The sequence below is a fragment of the Chlorocebus sabaeus genome, chromosome 15, assembly GCF_047675955.1.
Source record: "Chlorocebus sabaeus isolate Y175 chromosome 15, mChlSab1.0.hap1, whole genome shotgun sequence".
NCBI classification, from domain to species: Eukaryota; Metazoa; Chordata; class Mammalia; order Primates; family Cercopithecidae; genus Chlorocebus; species Chlorocebus sabaeus.
This window is the reverse complement of record NC_132918.1, coordinates 30,361,071-30,375,877: the sequence shown is the minus strand read 5'-3', so window position 1 is coordinate 30,375,877 and position 14,807 is coordinate 30,361,071. Positions and strand designations below refer to the sequence as shown.

The window sequence follows — 14,807 nt, the reverse complement described above, 5'->3', positions numbered from 1 at the left end:
GTTTTAGCATCAGAGTAGGGCTGGCCTTGAGTTTGGAACTCTTCCATTTTTTGAAAGAGTCTGAGCAGGACTGGTATCAATTCTTCTTTAAATGTTTGGTAGAATTTACCAGTGAAGCCAATGATCCTGGGCTTTTGTTTGTTGGGAGATTTTAAAATTACTGTTTCAATCTCCTTACTACTTACAGGTCTAGTCAGATTTACTACTTCATGATTCAGTATTGACAGGTTATGTGTTTTAGGAATTTATCCATTTCATCTAGGTTATCCAAGTTGTTGGTATACAAAGCCATACATATCCTTTTGCAATACTCTTTTCTCTACAAAAACATATGAAAAGTAAAAACATTGTCTTACAGGAGAAAATACCCAAATATAGGTACATAAATAACTGCTCTAAGAGTTCAGTAAAGGGAAGATTCATATGAATTGATGTGATTAGTGAAAACTTAACTGAGTTGTGGAGGTTTAAGTTCAACCTGGAAGCATAAATAAGAAATGGCAAGGTAAAGGGGAGACTAGAAGGTGTTTCCAGGAGAGATCCAGCAAAAGCAAATACAGAAAAAGCAGAACTGAATGTTAAACGTGAGGTGGGTTCACTAGCCTGAAGTAGAGAGTCAGATGAAGTTAGTTGGATGGGGGAGTTATCAACTAAAAAGGTAAGAAAATTTGGACAAGTAATTTCACTTTACTAGCATTTATGCAGTAAACACTCAAATACCTGTTAAACCAAATTGAGAGCCTGAAATGCCTAGCTAATTAAGAACTTCTCAGTGCCTCTTAGAGATAATAGGAAGCCATTGAAGGTTTCTGGGTGGAGAAGTGAAAATAGCAATGATGTTCTGGGAAGTTTACCAAAGTAACTGCATTCTAATGGTTCTCATCTGGGGTGAGTTTGCCACACAAGGGATATTTGGCAATTTCTGAAGACTATTCTTGGTTGTCACAACTAGGAGGGTGGGATGTGCTACTGACATCTAGTAAGTAGAGGCCACAGATGATGCTAAACATCTGACAGTGCACAGGACACTCCCCCACCCCCGACAAATTATCTGGCCCAAAATGTCAATAGTGCCAAGGATGAAAACCTTTGCTGTATTCTAACATGAGTTACTCTCATGAGAATTCAAATTAAGTTCAAATATGTTTGAAAAATTGTACACATGAAAAAGGAAACAATCCAAAAGACTAACAGTAGTGAGAACATGAAAGATTATTTTAATTTTTCCAAAAATTGTTTTTAAAATGATCATGCATTACTTCTATCAAGAGAAAGAAAGAATTGACCTAAAAATTCTGACCTCATCACTACGCAGTCTATACATGTAACAAAACTGCACTTGTACTCCATAAATTTATATAAGAATACATAAGATAACCTTAAAAATAAAAATTCTAATTTAGTTGCTAATTCTAATCAGAGTACACTCCTGTTTTCTTTTAAAAAATTTTTCATTTAATTCCCTCAAATATTTACTTAAATGCTGACTATATACCAGGCTCTGTGATGAGACTTAAGAATATAGTGGTATACAAAATAGATTAAGTTTCAGGGAGTTTATAGTCTGATGGGAGAAATTAACATTGAGTAAACACACAAATTATCATCAGTGCTCTTAAGGAAAACAAGGGGATGGCCTCTGTGAGTAAATGACTTTGAAGCTGAGATTCAAAGGATGAGAAATAACCATGTAAATGAAGGGAAGAGAAAGGAACAGGAGGGGCAGAGAAAGCATTCTCACAGACAGAGCAGCAGAGGAAACCACCACTGATGTGTTAGTGGAATTAAAAGAAGATGAATGAAAGACACTACAAGTAACTAAGGGAGACAGTAGAATGAGAGGGATGAGAAGTAGACAAGGACCAAATATGGTATGGCCTTGGAGGTCTCAGTAAGGAGTATGGAAGCTCAATGTGGTGAGAAGCTAATGAAGCAGGAGAGGTGAGAATTGATTTACTTTATTATTATTATTTTTAAAAAACAAGGTAACCATTCTGGAGATGAGACAATAATGATTTGCCTCAGATTATGACAGTGAGTAGAAAGTTAACAGGAAAGTAAGAACGGAGGTGGACATTAGCTAAAGTAATGTCATATTTACTGTCTAAAAGAAACTGCTCTTTCCAGGGGTGCTCCTGAAGAAGCAGTCAAATGATGTTACTTCTCATGTGATACCCCCATATTCCTCACACCACAGAAGACTGGTAGTGGGAGTTGGGAAGAAAGCACCTGACTCGGGAAAAGCCAATCCATAAACAGGCCAGTAGTAAAAACAATCTGCTTCAGCTTGGGCACAGCTTATTAGCTCAGTCAGATTATCTATCTTAGTAATTTAACATAGAATTACATAAAGACTAAGACAGTCAGTAGCTAGGGAAAATAAAACTTAGTAGCTGACTTAGCAGCTGGCAGAGCAGAACTCTGAAGATCCATCAACACCTACCATCAAGACAATCCTACCTGACATGTCTTGGATAATATGAGAACTGGTCCCTGAACTTTCCTAACATCCCATCCTACTTGACCTAGTCTGAATAAGGATGTGTTCCTTGCATTCCTAAAAGCCTAATTCAAAACAAGTCCCCACTAAGATAGGATTTTAATTCTACAGATGCAGAAATGGAGGCTGAAAAAAATTATTATTAAATTTTCCTAATGGCAAATAGCTAAAGAGATACAATCCTAGGTGTTCCCATGTTAAAAACTAAGCTTTTGCATAAATCTCAAGGAGATATCAGACACAAAACATTTAGGCTTTTCTTTCTCTTCAAAATTAAGGTATAGTACTCACTGTAAATTTGAGTTTAGGAAAGAAACATAAGGAATCTAGCTCATACTGACTGAATATACCCATAGTGTCAGCTTAAGGCTAACTGAGAGATCTTAGAGATTTGGACCTGTTAGAATGTAAACTTCACGAGAACAGGAACTCAGCCTGTGTTATGCAGAACCTCCAATAGAAGCTCCAATACAGATGCTGAATAAACATTTGCTTAACAAATGAATTCAATACAAGGAAGGGTAGAAGGGAAAGTCAGTGAAAAAGAGCTGCTTAGAGTTCAACTGTGACCCCCAAACAGTGGAAAGTTTCACAACTCCCACTCATCTCTTACGTTTTCTATTGTCATTTTAAATATTAATATAACATCTTTATTGAGATATAATTCACATACCATATAGTTCACCCATTTAAAGTATACAATTCAGTTATTTTAGTACATTCACAAAGTTGTGCATTGAACACCACCATCTAACTCCAGATGACTTTCAACATCACAAAAATCAGCCCCACACCCACTAGCAATCATTCCCCCTTTTCCCTCTGTCCCAGCCCCTGGCAACCACTAATTTATTTTCTGTCTCTATGGACTTCACTATCCTGGACATTTCATACAGTGATACTGTTAAATATTTGGTCTTCATCCCATTTCCAGACATACAACTTCTAAAATCCTTAAAATCTATGCAGTGATGAGTGTCTTTTGAAGGCTAATGAGATGACTGGTTCCTGGGGGGCCCTAGATAGTTTCAGAATGAGGTGTGATCACTGGAAAGACAAAGACATGACTAGAAAATTGGCACTTTCAGCGCCACCCTCCAACCTCTGGGGAGGGAAAAGGGGCTGAAGGTTAAGCTGATCACCAATTGTTAATGATTTAATCAATCATGCCCAATGAAGTTTCCATAAAAACTCAGAATAATTGGGTTCTGAGAACTTGTGGATAGTTCAACACATGCTGGTGCCTAGACGGCATGAAAACTCAGTGCCCCTTCCCGCATACCACATCTGGCTGTTCATCTGTATCCTTTGTAATATCGTTTATTTAAAAAAAAAAAAAAATCAGTAAACATGAGGAAAGTGTTTCCCTGAGTTCTGTGAGCCATTCTAGCAAGCTAATTGAACCCAAGGAGCAGGTAGTGTGAACTCTATGTTATAGCCAGTCAGTCAGAGGCACAAGCCTTAACCTGTGCTTGTGATTCCATCTGAAGTGGGGGACACTCCCATGGGACTGAGCTCTCTACCTGAAATCTGATGTTATCTCCAGGTAGACAGTGTCAGAATTAAATGGAATCAGTGGATACCCAGCGGGTGCCCGTTGCAAAACTGACTACTTAGTTGGTGTGTGGGGAAAAACCCCATATATCTGGTGTTAGAAGTGTTGTGTTGAGTGACTGTGTGAAAGGACAGTGTAGGAAAAAGAGTCTTTTATTTTACTTATTTATTTACTATACCCTCTCAAATATAATTGGAATTATAGCATGTGATCTTTTGTGACTACCTTCTTTCAGGCAGTATAATGTTTTCAAGGTTCACCCATACCATTGCATGTGTCAGTACAATAGTCCCCCCCCTTATCTGCACAGGATGTGTTCCAAGACCCCGGTAGATGCCTGAAGCTGCAGATAGTACTGAACTCTACATGTAGGATGTTTTTTCCTATGCCTACATATCTATGATAAAACTTACTTTATCAATTAGGCACAATAAGAGATTAATAACTACTAATAAAATGGAACAATTACAACAATATATTGTAAAAAAATTGTGAATGTGGGATCTCTTTCTCTCTAAATACTAATATCTTATTGTATCGTATTCACCTAGTTTCTGATCACAGTTGACTGCAGGTAACTGAAACTGCAGCTAAGGGTAAACTATTATACTTCATTTTATAGTGGAACAATACTCCATTGTATGTATATACCATATTTAGTTTATGCATTCATCAGTTAACGGGTATTTGAGTTGTTTCCTTCTTTTATTTATTTACTTATTTTTAATTATTATTATTTTTTTAGATGGAGTTTTGCTTTTGTTGCCCAGGCTGGAGTGCAATGGCCTGATCTCAGCTCACCACAAACTCTACCTCCCGGGTTCAAGCGATTCTCCTGCCTCAGCCTCCCAGGAAGCTGGGATTACAGGCATGCGCCACCACGCCTGGCTAATTTTGTATTTTTAGTAGAGATGGGGCTTCTCCATGTTGGTCATGCTGGTCTCCCAACTCCTGACCTCAGCGAGCCGGACCGCCTTGGCCTCCCAAAGCGCTGGGATTACAGGTGTGAACCACCGCGCCCAGCCAGGTTATTTCCTTCTTTTAGCTGTTATGGATAATGCTGCTATGGACACTCATTTACAAGTTTTTGTGCAGACATATGTTTTCAATTCTCCTGGATTTATATCTAATTAGAACTGCTGGGTCACATGTTAACTGTTTAACTTTTTGAGGAATTGCCAAACTGCATTCCAAAGCAGCCGTACCGTTTTACATTCCCATCAGGCATGTATGAGGGTTCCACTTCCTCCACATCCTCACCAACACCTGTTATTCTCTATCTTTTTATATACTGCCATGCTAGTGGGTGTGAAGTGGTATCTCATTATGCTTTAGAGTTGTGTTTCCCTAATGACTGAGATGGATCCTATTTTTTATTTGTTTATTGGTCTTAATTAAGCTTTTCATCATTGAGTATCCCTTATGCGAAATGCTTGGGAACACAGGTGTTTCAGATTTTGGATTTTTGTGGATTTTAGAATGTCTGCATAATACTTAAGAGATTGAGCATCCCTAATCCAAAATCTGGTATGCTCCAATAAGCATTTCCTTTAAGCATCACGTAGGTGTTTAAAGTTTCAGATTTTGGAGCATTGTGGATTTCAGATTTTTGGATTTGGACGTTGAACCTGTACTGTCATTGTTTTAAAGCTGGAGAATAAAAAGGAAATTGGGAAAAATTATTCATGACATTAAGAGAAAAAATGTGAACAAATTTAAGGTGTTTGATAACAGCTGATCAACAATGAACCCAATTCTATAGATATATCTGTAAAAAAAATGAACATCTCCACATAATATTCAAAAGTGAAATAAGGAACCAAACCTACCCTAAATAGGTAGGACGACGGGTGTGTGCCACCACACCCAGCTAAATTTTTTATTTTTTGTAGAGACAAGGTCTCACTATACTGGCTGGGATGGTCTCAAACTCCCAGCCTCAAGGAACCAAACCCTCTGCACTATTTTAAAGAGAGATGGAAAATATTTGGGTTTCATACCTACTAAAGAACCAGGAGTGATGTAAAATTATTTGAAAATCTTAAGGTATTATCTTGCTTGTTTTTCTGAACCAGTAACAGCTTAAAGTGGCTAAAAAGTCAGTGAAAAGACAGAATAGGTGGCGAACAGGACAGGGCCATTTAATACAACCAAGCAGAGACCACTTAATTTGATCTTTCAGGATAAAACTACTCAACTGAATAAATTTATGTAACACCTACCTCAAGAGTCCAGAAAGACATACTTTAAAAAACATAAAGAGTAGATATGTGCAAACTAAAGTTTTCATTAAAGAACAGGACACTGAGACAGACTGTATGATTCACCTTCTAATATTAGACAATTCCACACTGAACTAGTAAAAAAACACACTATCTTAGGATTCTGACTTTTGTTAGTAAAAAAATTCATAAAATTCCAAGTTTGTCAAAACACATCATTAAAACATAATTTACATTAAGTTTAAAGTAAATAAAAATTTAGGGAAAAAATGACAAGTGAACAAATTTTGTCCAAATAGTGAATAAACAGTAATAGAAAATAAGTCAGCATTTAAAAATTTCTATCTATCTGAGATGAGATCTCATTCTTGTCACCCAGGTGGGAGTGCAGTGGCATAGTCACAGTTCGTTGCAGCCTCCACTTCCTGGGCTCAAGCAATCCTCCTGCCTCAGCATCGTAAATAGGCACGACTACAGGTGTGTGCCACCATGCCCAGCTAAATTTTTTATTTTTATTTTTTGTAGAGACAACGTCTCATTATATTGCCTAGGATGGTCTCAAACTCCCGGCCTCAAGCAATCTTCCTGTCTCAACCTCCTAAAGCAATGGAATTACAGGCATGAGACATTGCCTGGCAAAGTTTAGCATCTTTAATAATCAACTTAATCTTGTATTACCAACAAATATCTATGATCTTAAATCATTTTCATTCTGGGTGCTAAGTAGTGTGAATTATAGTTATTTTCTGATTATATTTACAATCTTTTGAGAAAACAGTTACAAAATCTACATAAAGCATTTAGTAACCCACTTACAACATAGGATTAAAGAAATGAAGTCATAAACTAGTACATATGTGACAATTTGGCTGAAGTATGTGGGAGAAAGCAGGCTTTCAGGTGACTGTTAAATAAGGGGAATAGGAAGCCTTCCCCAATTTGTGTGATGTGGTTTGGATTATGGCACATAGAGGTACAAGAGGAATTCTGTAAGAAAAATGTTATTCTGATATGGAACACAGGGGTTTACTTGGATGCAATGTGTGACTACGTAAGTTGGCAGAAATAGTAAGAGGTTCCATTTATTCTGCATGTAGTTTATGCTAGGCACTGTTAAGCATTTCAAAGGCTTAGAGAGAATTAAGTTAGCCTCCATAATCATTAAGTGGAGAAACCGGAGTTCAAACCCAGACCTAAGTGACTCCACAGTCCATGTTCCTTTAACCCCTATACTATAAGGCCTTGTAAGAGCCTGTATTAATTAAAAGTGACACTCATGTGCAAAAGAAGCAATGATAAACCAAGAGAGTGGTACTCGAAGTATGGTCCATGGGCCCCTATGTGGGTTCTGAGACCTTTACAGAGAGTAGACAGGGTCAAAACTATTTTCCTAATACTACTACTAATACTTAAAAAAAAAAAAATTGTATTAACATTTGAATTGATGCCAGAGGTAAGACTGCTGGTGCTTCAGAATGAATTAAGGCAATGACATCAAGATGCAATAGTAGTCACTGTATTTCACAGCTAAAATTTTTTAAAAAGTCAGCTCACTTAAGAATGTCCTTGAGGAAACAGTAAAAAATGATTACTTTTATTAAACATTGGCCTTTTCTAATTGGTGAAAATAATGGAGATTACATATAAGCCACTTCTGCAGCATACCAACTTCTACTGAAGGAAGACTGTCTCAAGGAAAAAGTACTTGTGCAACTGAGTTGTGAACTGACCTAGCCACTTTTTTCATGGAACACTATTTTTACTTGAAAAAACGACTGACAGACAAATCATGGTTATTCAGACTTAATGGCTGGAAGATGTTTTCACAAAAATGAGCAAAGTGAGTCTAGGGCTTCAAGGATAACCATTTACAGCATTTATTGCTAACGATAAAATTTCAGCTTCCTCTGAACTTGTCCCAGAGGCATGGTAAAAAAAAGAAAAAAAAAACTGAGCTTCCAAGGGAAAGTTAGAATTTTAGAAAACTTGTATCCACTACTGTGAACCTGACAGATTCTCAATACTTAAGATTTTTCTGAATTGTGTGGTTAACAATCATGAATTTTTTATTGAATAAAAATATGTTAGCATTTGGAAGATCTGCATAAACTCATGACATAATGTTTTCCAAATAATCCAATGCATGGTGTTACAAAAAGCATCAGTAAAAGATGGGTAAAAGTTACATCTGAAATGCAAGACAGACCAATAGATTTTAATGTAACAGTGTAAGAAAAGTTCACTCATATGGCTTCAGGTTCTACATTGCAACTAATCTTTAAGAAATTACCTCTTGTGGAATTACGGTGCAGTATCACTTAATCTCCGTAATTATCCTGAAAAGCCTATGAAAACACACATACTTTCCTTCTTCAACTGCCTGTCTGTGTGAAGGTGGATATTCTTCACACACTTAGACCAAAACACGTATCACAAAAGACTGACTGCAGAAATAGATGAGAATTCAGTTGTCTTAAGTCAAACATTAAGACCTGAAAAAAAGGTTCAACATGGCCATTCTTCTCATTACGTATTTTTGGTTTTGAAAAATGTCCTTATTTTATAGGTGCCAATATAAAGATAGTTCTCATATTAACTATAGATAAAGGAAGAACTCCAACGATGTCTTTTACCAAACCTAAATGAAAAGCACAGAAAACAGTGCTTTCTAGTGCTTGAAAGTCCGCAAGTGACACACAATTTCCAAAGAACCCTCTGAGAAAAAAAGAAAACATTTACTGAATACCTATTATACCCCATGGACTATGCTCAGTGCTTTCACATAAATTTGAGATCAGCACTAAGGCTGAAAGAAGTCAAATGGAGTAAATATGGTATATACAAAAAGAACAGACTCTGACACACCTGAATTAAAATCATTCCCTTGAATGTTATCTTATTAAATCAAAAGCACAAAAGTTTCTTCTTTAAAATTTCTTCTTTAAAATAAATTCAATATTTATAAGATTGAGAGAAATGTGAATACAGTTAAAAGCATACACAATGGGTGCTTAAAAGCTTCCCTTCAGTCATACTTCTCTCTTCTGTTCCAAAACTAAAGCAGCGAGTAAGTACCAAAATCAGCGATCAAGGTTAAATTTGATGACATGCTTTTGTTTCATTCATCACTACAGGCCTCAAATAGATGAATGCTGCTCCAGAAAACATTTAAAAATATCTTAAGGACCCACAACCACTATCAGGTATTAGAAATCAATGTTTAAAAACTACCTATGCATGTTTTTTTTCTAAAATAGCTTCATTTTTTAAAATCTAAATCACTCCTACAATTCTTCCCAATCTTGTATATTCATCTGACATACTTAGTGACTATGAAATATAAGGGTATCTTGGCATCTCCAAGAAAACTATCAATGAAGCAATTCACAAACTGGCTACCTTGTAAACCAGCAAAGTTGGCAGGAAGCACCAAAACAATCATTTAATTCCTAACTATATTTCTATCAGATATTTCATACTGTCACATGCTTGGACTATTATGTGAAAAATTAGACAGTAGTTATTTTAAGTATAGTAAATACGTTCCAAGATTTGTGGTGAGAGAGATCAGTCTCTAAAAGTTAACAAGACTTAATACCTTAACAATGCTTTTCACTCTGTACACTAACAAATCACCAAGGCTCTTTCAAAACAACAAAAGAGCTGATCAATTCATTAAACTCTTGCCAACCAAGTACCTTTTTTAAAAAAGTTCAAGCTGACTTCATATTTTGTGTTTGTGTGGATAATCACAAGTTTCTAATTACGTAGCATTTTAATATTCTTTTATATCTAGGGTAAGTTGTTTTCTTAAAGTTGTGTTTTTAAAAGATCTAGTTATATTTTATGCTCTATTTGAACCCAGACACTCAGAACTTTCATAAAAAGTATGCAGGTTTATTAGGAAATCTACCAGAAAATTCCCCTCTACTTTAAAAAACATAAACTATATAAGCTTAATTTACTTTATCCTGACAAATTTTTTATTTCAAGTTTGGTCACTACCCATTTCCTATGTTGCACTGCATACCCTCTTTTCTATGGTTACTATTCTCAAACTAAGACTGGGGATCTTCAACCACACTGTAAGAAGCAGCCATGCCATGGTGGGTATCATCTGATAGTTCCTGAAAATTATTTTAAATGGGTACTCAACCCCATATGCCTTCTTTGATGCTTTTTGTCTTTCAAGAAACTTAACATGACCACATTTTAGAGGAGCCAGAATGGTAGGAACAAATATCAGACTGAAATCTATGAACTTTCAACTCCAACACTCAGAAATTAAAACTTTAAAAGGATCACTAATGTGGTGTGTCTAAACTGCCCTTCAATGAGCAACTACATGTCTCTGTATTAAAAACTTTTTCTATTTTATCCAATGTAACAAGTTATACAAGCGGAGAGAAAAAACAGCCACTGAAAAAAAGGGAGTAAGAGAATCAATTATACTGAATCCTATTAAATCCCTTCCCTCCCCCCAAACAGAAAAGCTGAAGGTGATAAAACGCTCAGAGAATTGCCAGGCATCTTCCTAACATTACCTATTAATCTTCACAACACTCATGAAGCAGATGTCAAGTACCTCTAGTTTTACAGATGAAAGAACCACAAGACTAAGCGATTTCCCCCAAGGTCATACACAAAGTTAGAGATCAAATTAAACTAAACTCTAGGACTTTGTACTCTTCATTATTTCTAATCAAATAAACTGTTAGATCAAAATATGCTACAATTACCTCTCCCTAAATGCTATACTCCATACATGGGCTGTTCCAGTAAGGTAGCCACTAGCCAGATGTGGCTATCAAGCACTTGAAATGCAGCTAGTCCAACTGGAGGTATGCCATAACTGTAAAATACAAACTGGATTTTGAACGTATGAAAGGAATAATATGAAACGACTCAATTATTTTACACAAATTAGATGTTGCAATGGTATTTTGGATGTACTGGATTAAGTTAAATTCACTGGACAGCACTGGCCCATACTTCTTTCCAAAGACTTCCCATGAAATAGATGCCATCACAAGATCCCAATCGAAAAGCAATTATTTTCTTAGAATTTGCTGTATTCTACATACATTATGTAATGCAATGTAGTAACCATATCTAAAGGGTGATAAGTGTTTAGAGAGATGCAGCATATATGTAAGTAACAAATACACAAAATAGACCACTGCAGTGTTCTCTAAACATAAAAAAGAATGTTTCTATCTCATTACAAGTATATGAGATTTTCAGTAAGCCACAGTATGGACAAAGTATGACTTTCCATTAGAGTCATATGTTATTTCCTTAGGTGGAAAAGTGAAAATATTCCTACCCCTAATGTATGCAAAAGGATATCAAAGTCACCAGAGGACAACCATAAGGCACTATGAATTTCTAAACAAACAAACACCCTCGTTAATGTCAATGTATACTTGTTTTTTTAAAGTCACACATCACAATCTTCTTCTAATACAGCCTCAGCACTTAATCTGATTTTGACTAAAGTGCTAAAAGATATGAGGTAGGAGGAAACATCAATTTAAAAAATAAGGATAACTTCAGAAAGTCTGGCAATTCCACCAAAGGTTGAACGTCAGTTTCCATATGATCTAGCAATTCTATTCCTAGGCATATAGCCAAGAGAAATAAAACATACGTCCACACAAACACGTTCTTAGCAGTATTATGTAAAATAGCTAAAAAAGTGGAAACAATGAAAATGTTCATTAACTGATGAACGGATAAATAAAATGTGGTATATCCATGAGCTGGAGGATCATTAGGTCATAAGGAGGAATGAAACACTGATACATTCTTGTTACAACATGGATAAACCTTGAAAACATTACACTATGTGAAAGAAGTCAGTTACAAAAGAGCACAAATTGTTCAATTCCATTTATATGGAATGTCCAGGATAGGCAAATCTAAGAAGACAAAAAACTGGTTGCCTGGGGCTGGGGTAGTTGGGAATTGGAGAGTGATTGTTAATGAGTACAGGTTTCTTTTTGGCATGGTGAAAATGTTCTAAGATTGATTGTGGTGATGGCTGCAAAACTGCGAATACACTAAAAGCCACTTTAAGTGGGTGAATTGTATGCCATGTGAATTACATCTCAATGAAGCTGCTAGAAAAATGAAGCCAGAAATGTAGAGGAAAAAAGGGTTACAGGGATCTGTCAAGCACCTAATTGCTCTTTTTCTGAATTCTGTAATTTTGTGGTACTTATCAGTTTTTAAGTTTTATCATTTGTGATTTTTTCTCATTCTAAGTATTCATATTAGTAAAAAACATTTTCACCACCACAAGTAAATTTACTGAAAAATCATTGTTATTTAAGAAGCTCATTTTTATAGCATGCGAATTATCTCAACATCTTTGCATTAAAAAAAGGGATCACAACGGTAATATGTTAACCTTAAAAGAACCACAGAATTAACAGCCCTGGACACTTAGTAGTCCCTCAAATTATGAAACCCACTAAAACGCATAAACTACTTTAAAGAAAATATTAACAGCTTTGTAAAAAGCCCAAAAAATATTTCAGTCAAGCAAACGCTCAAGTTCAGAAATGTCATGGGAAGTTGAAGATTTCATTACGAAAACATACCGAGGAACAACATAAAAAATACTGCTTGACCACTTTCCCTAAAAGCTAAACTCGTGATTAAGATGCAGAAGGGAAGTATTAAAATAAATCTATTTATCTAAACTCTTAAAGCTGAAGGGAAGAAGTCTTCTATCAAAAATCTCAGTGGGGTGTGTGGGTATGTGTGTGTGAATGCATGTATTTAAACCATACGCCCCATGTAGACAATCTGGGGAGCAGCTGTATCTAAGACAATGATTTTTTTTTTCTTTTTTAAATAATCAAACGTGATGGTGCCATTCCCTAGCCCACCCCATCCCCCACTACCACCACCAGCAGGTGGAGGGAAAGGATACTGTAGACTAGAGGATGACAGCTTTGTATAACCCTTTGGACTTTATATGTAAGAATGCAGCTGGTGGTCTCCTCTCAGGAGGGGGTAAAGAGATTTGTGGACAAGCTGAAATAAGGGGTATCCTTTGCCTGGAAGAGGGCACACCGTGAGCCACATCTTGAATCAGCTATATCCAGAGTAAAACACAGGCCGCTGGAAGGCACTGTTAGCATCACCAGGATGGCCTCTCACGCCGGGGGTGTTTTTTTCAACGGAGAAGTTGTCCTGTAGTTTGGATATTGGGGGGAGGCAGGGGTAAAGCGGGAGTCGGGAAGACCAGAAAAAATGCCTTTAAGTGGAGACGCCTCAGGCCTCGCTGAGGAAGTTCAGAGCCCCACTCGGTCGCCACACGCTCACCCTCCCACCCCCACCGCCCTCCTTCCCGCAGCGCCAGACGTCGGTGCCCGAGCGAGAGCCGGAATCTCCGCCGCTGCCAGGGAGGGCCGCGGCCCGGGCCGGGCAGCGCCGACCGCACACGCACGCCTCCTCCGCACGCGCCGCGCCCGGCCTCCCAGCCGCGCGGCCCGACCCCTCGCACCCGCGCCGGGCCAGCTCTGCCGGGCAGGCCTAGGCCGCGCCGGCCGTACCCGGGCACCTCGCTCCCCGGCGGAGGCGGAGCAGGCCCGACATAAACTTCCCGGCGCGCTAGCAGAGGCGTCACGGACGGGCCGACCCCCAGCGCCATTCCCCGAGGCCCGGAGGCGGCTCCCGCCCCTACTCCCCACACTCGGGGTCCCGGCGGAGACCGGCCCCAGGCCCACGGCCCCCACCCCTCCGGCGTCGTCCAGCAGTTTACCTCCAAGTCGCGGCCTTTGTTCTTGAAATTCTTGAGCCGTTGGTTGTCCAGTTTCTCGTTGTCCGCCATGGCCGGGCCGGTGACTCCTTCCCCCGCCCGGGCCCCGCGGGATCCGCCCCAACCACCGCGCCGCACCGACACTCCCAGGAACCGGGTCGCCGCCTGAGCTGCTGTGCTCGCCGCGCCGCCGCTTCCTTCCTCCTCTCACCTGCCTCCGCCGCGGCCTTCTCCTCTCCCCGCCCGCCCCCCCGCCCTCACCCCAGCGCGACTGCAGCTCCGGCAAAGACAACTGTGGGGCCGGGCGGCGGCAACGGCGGCGGAATGTGCTGCCGGCTGAGAGGGGGAGGCAGCCTCGATCTGAGGGCCCCGGAGCTGCGGCCACGCCCATCGCCTCCAGCCCAGCTCGCCCATTGGCCAACCAGGCTCCGGTGCGTTCGACCAATGGGAAGGGGCGATGGAGAGCCGGGGCGGAAAGAGCGAACGGAAAGGGGAAGCTAACGACGCTGGGAGGAGCCGGCTCGGGGCCGGGAGGGGTGCGGCTGGGGCAGGCAGGGAAGGACCACGTGCTTTCGGAGAGAGGGGGAGGAAGCGACAGAGAAGTACACTTCAGGGGAAACCAGCAAGGGGAAGGAGAGGCCGGGGAACGCAGCAGGGCGAGTTGTTTTGCATCACTCGTCCGGGAAGCCCTAGATGCAGGGGTCCAGGGTCGAGACTGCGTTAAAGTAACGTTCTTCTCTCCCCGGGCGCGCCCTGTCT

General features: G+C 39.3%; 1 protein-coding gene across 1 annotated transcript in view; it reads right to left on the bottom strand.

Moving 5' to 3' along the window:
- Nucleotides 1–14,411, bottom strand: part of KPNA4 (karyopherin subunit alpha 4) — a 71,315-nt gene extending 56,904 nt beyond the window's left edge. Inside the window, exon 1 of the mRNA XM_008008531.3 lies at nucleotides 14,052–14,411. Within this exon, the coding sequence (XP_008006722.1) occupies nucleotides 14,052–14,120 (69 nt within the window). The 5' untranslated portion in view covers nucleotides 14,121–14,411. The remainder of the gene's footprint in view (nucleotides 1–14,051) is intronic.
- Between the last annotated feature and the right edge of the window lie 396 nt (nucleotides 14,412–14,807).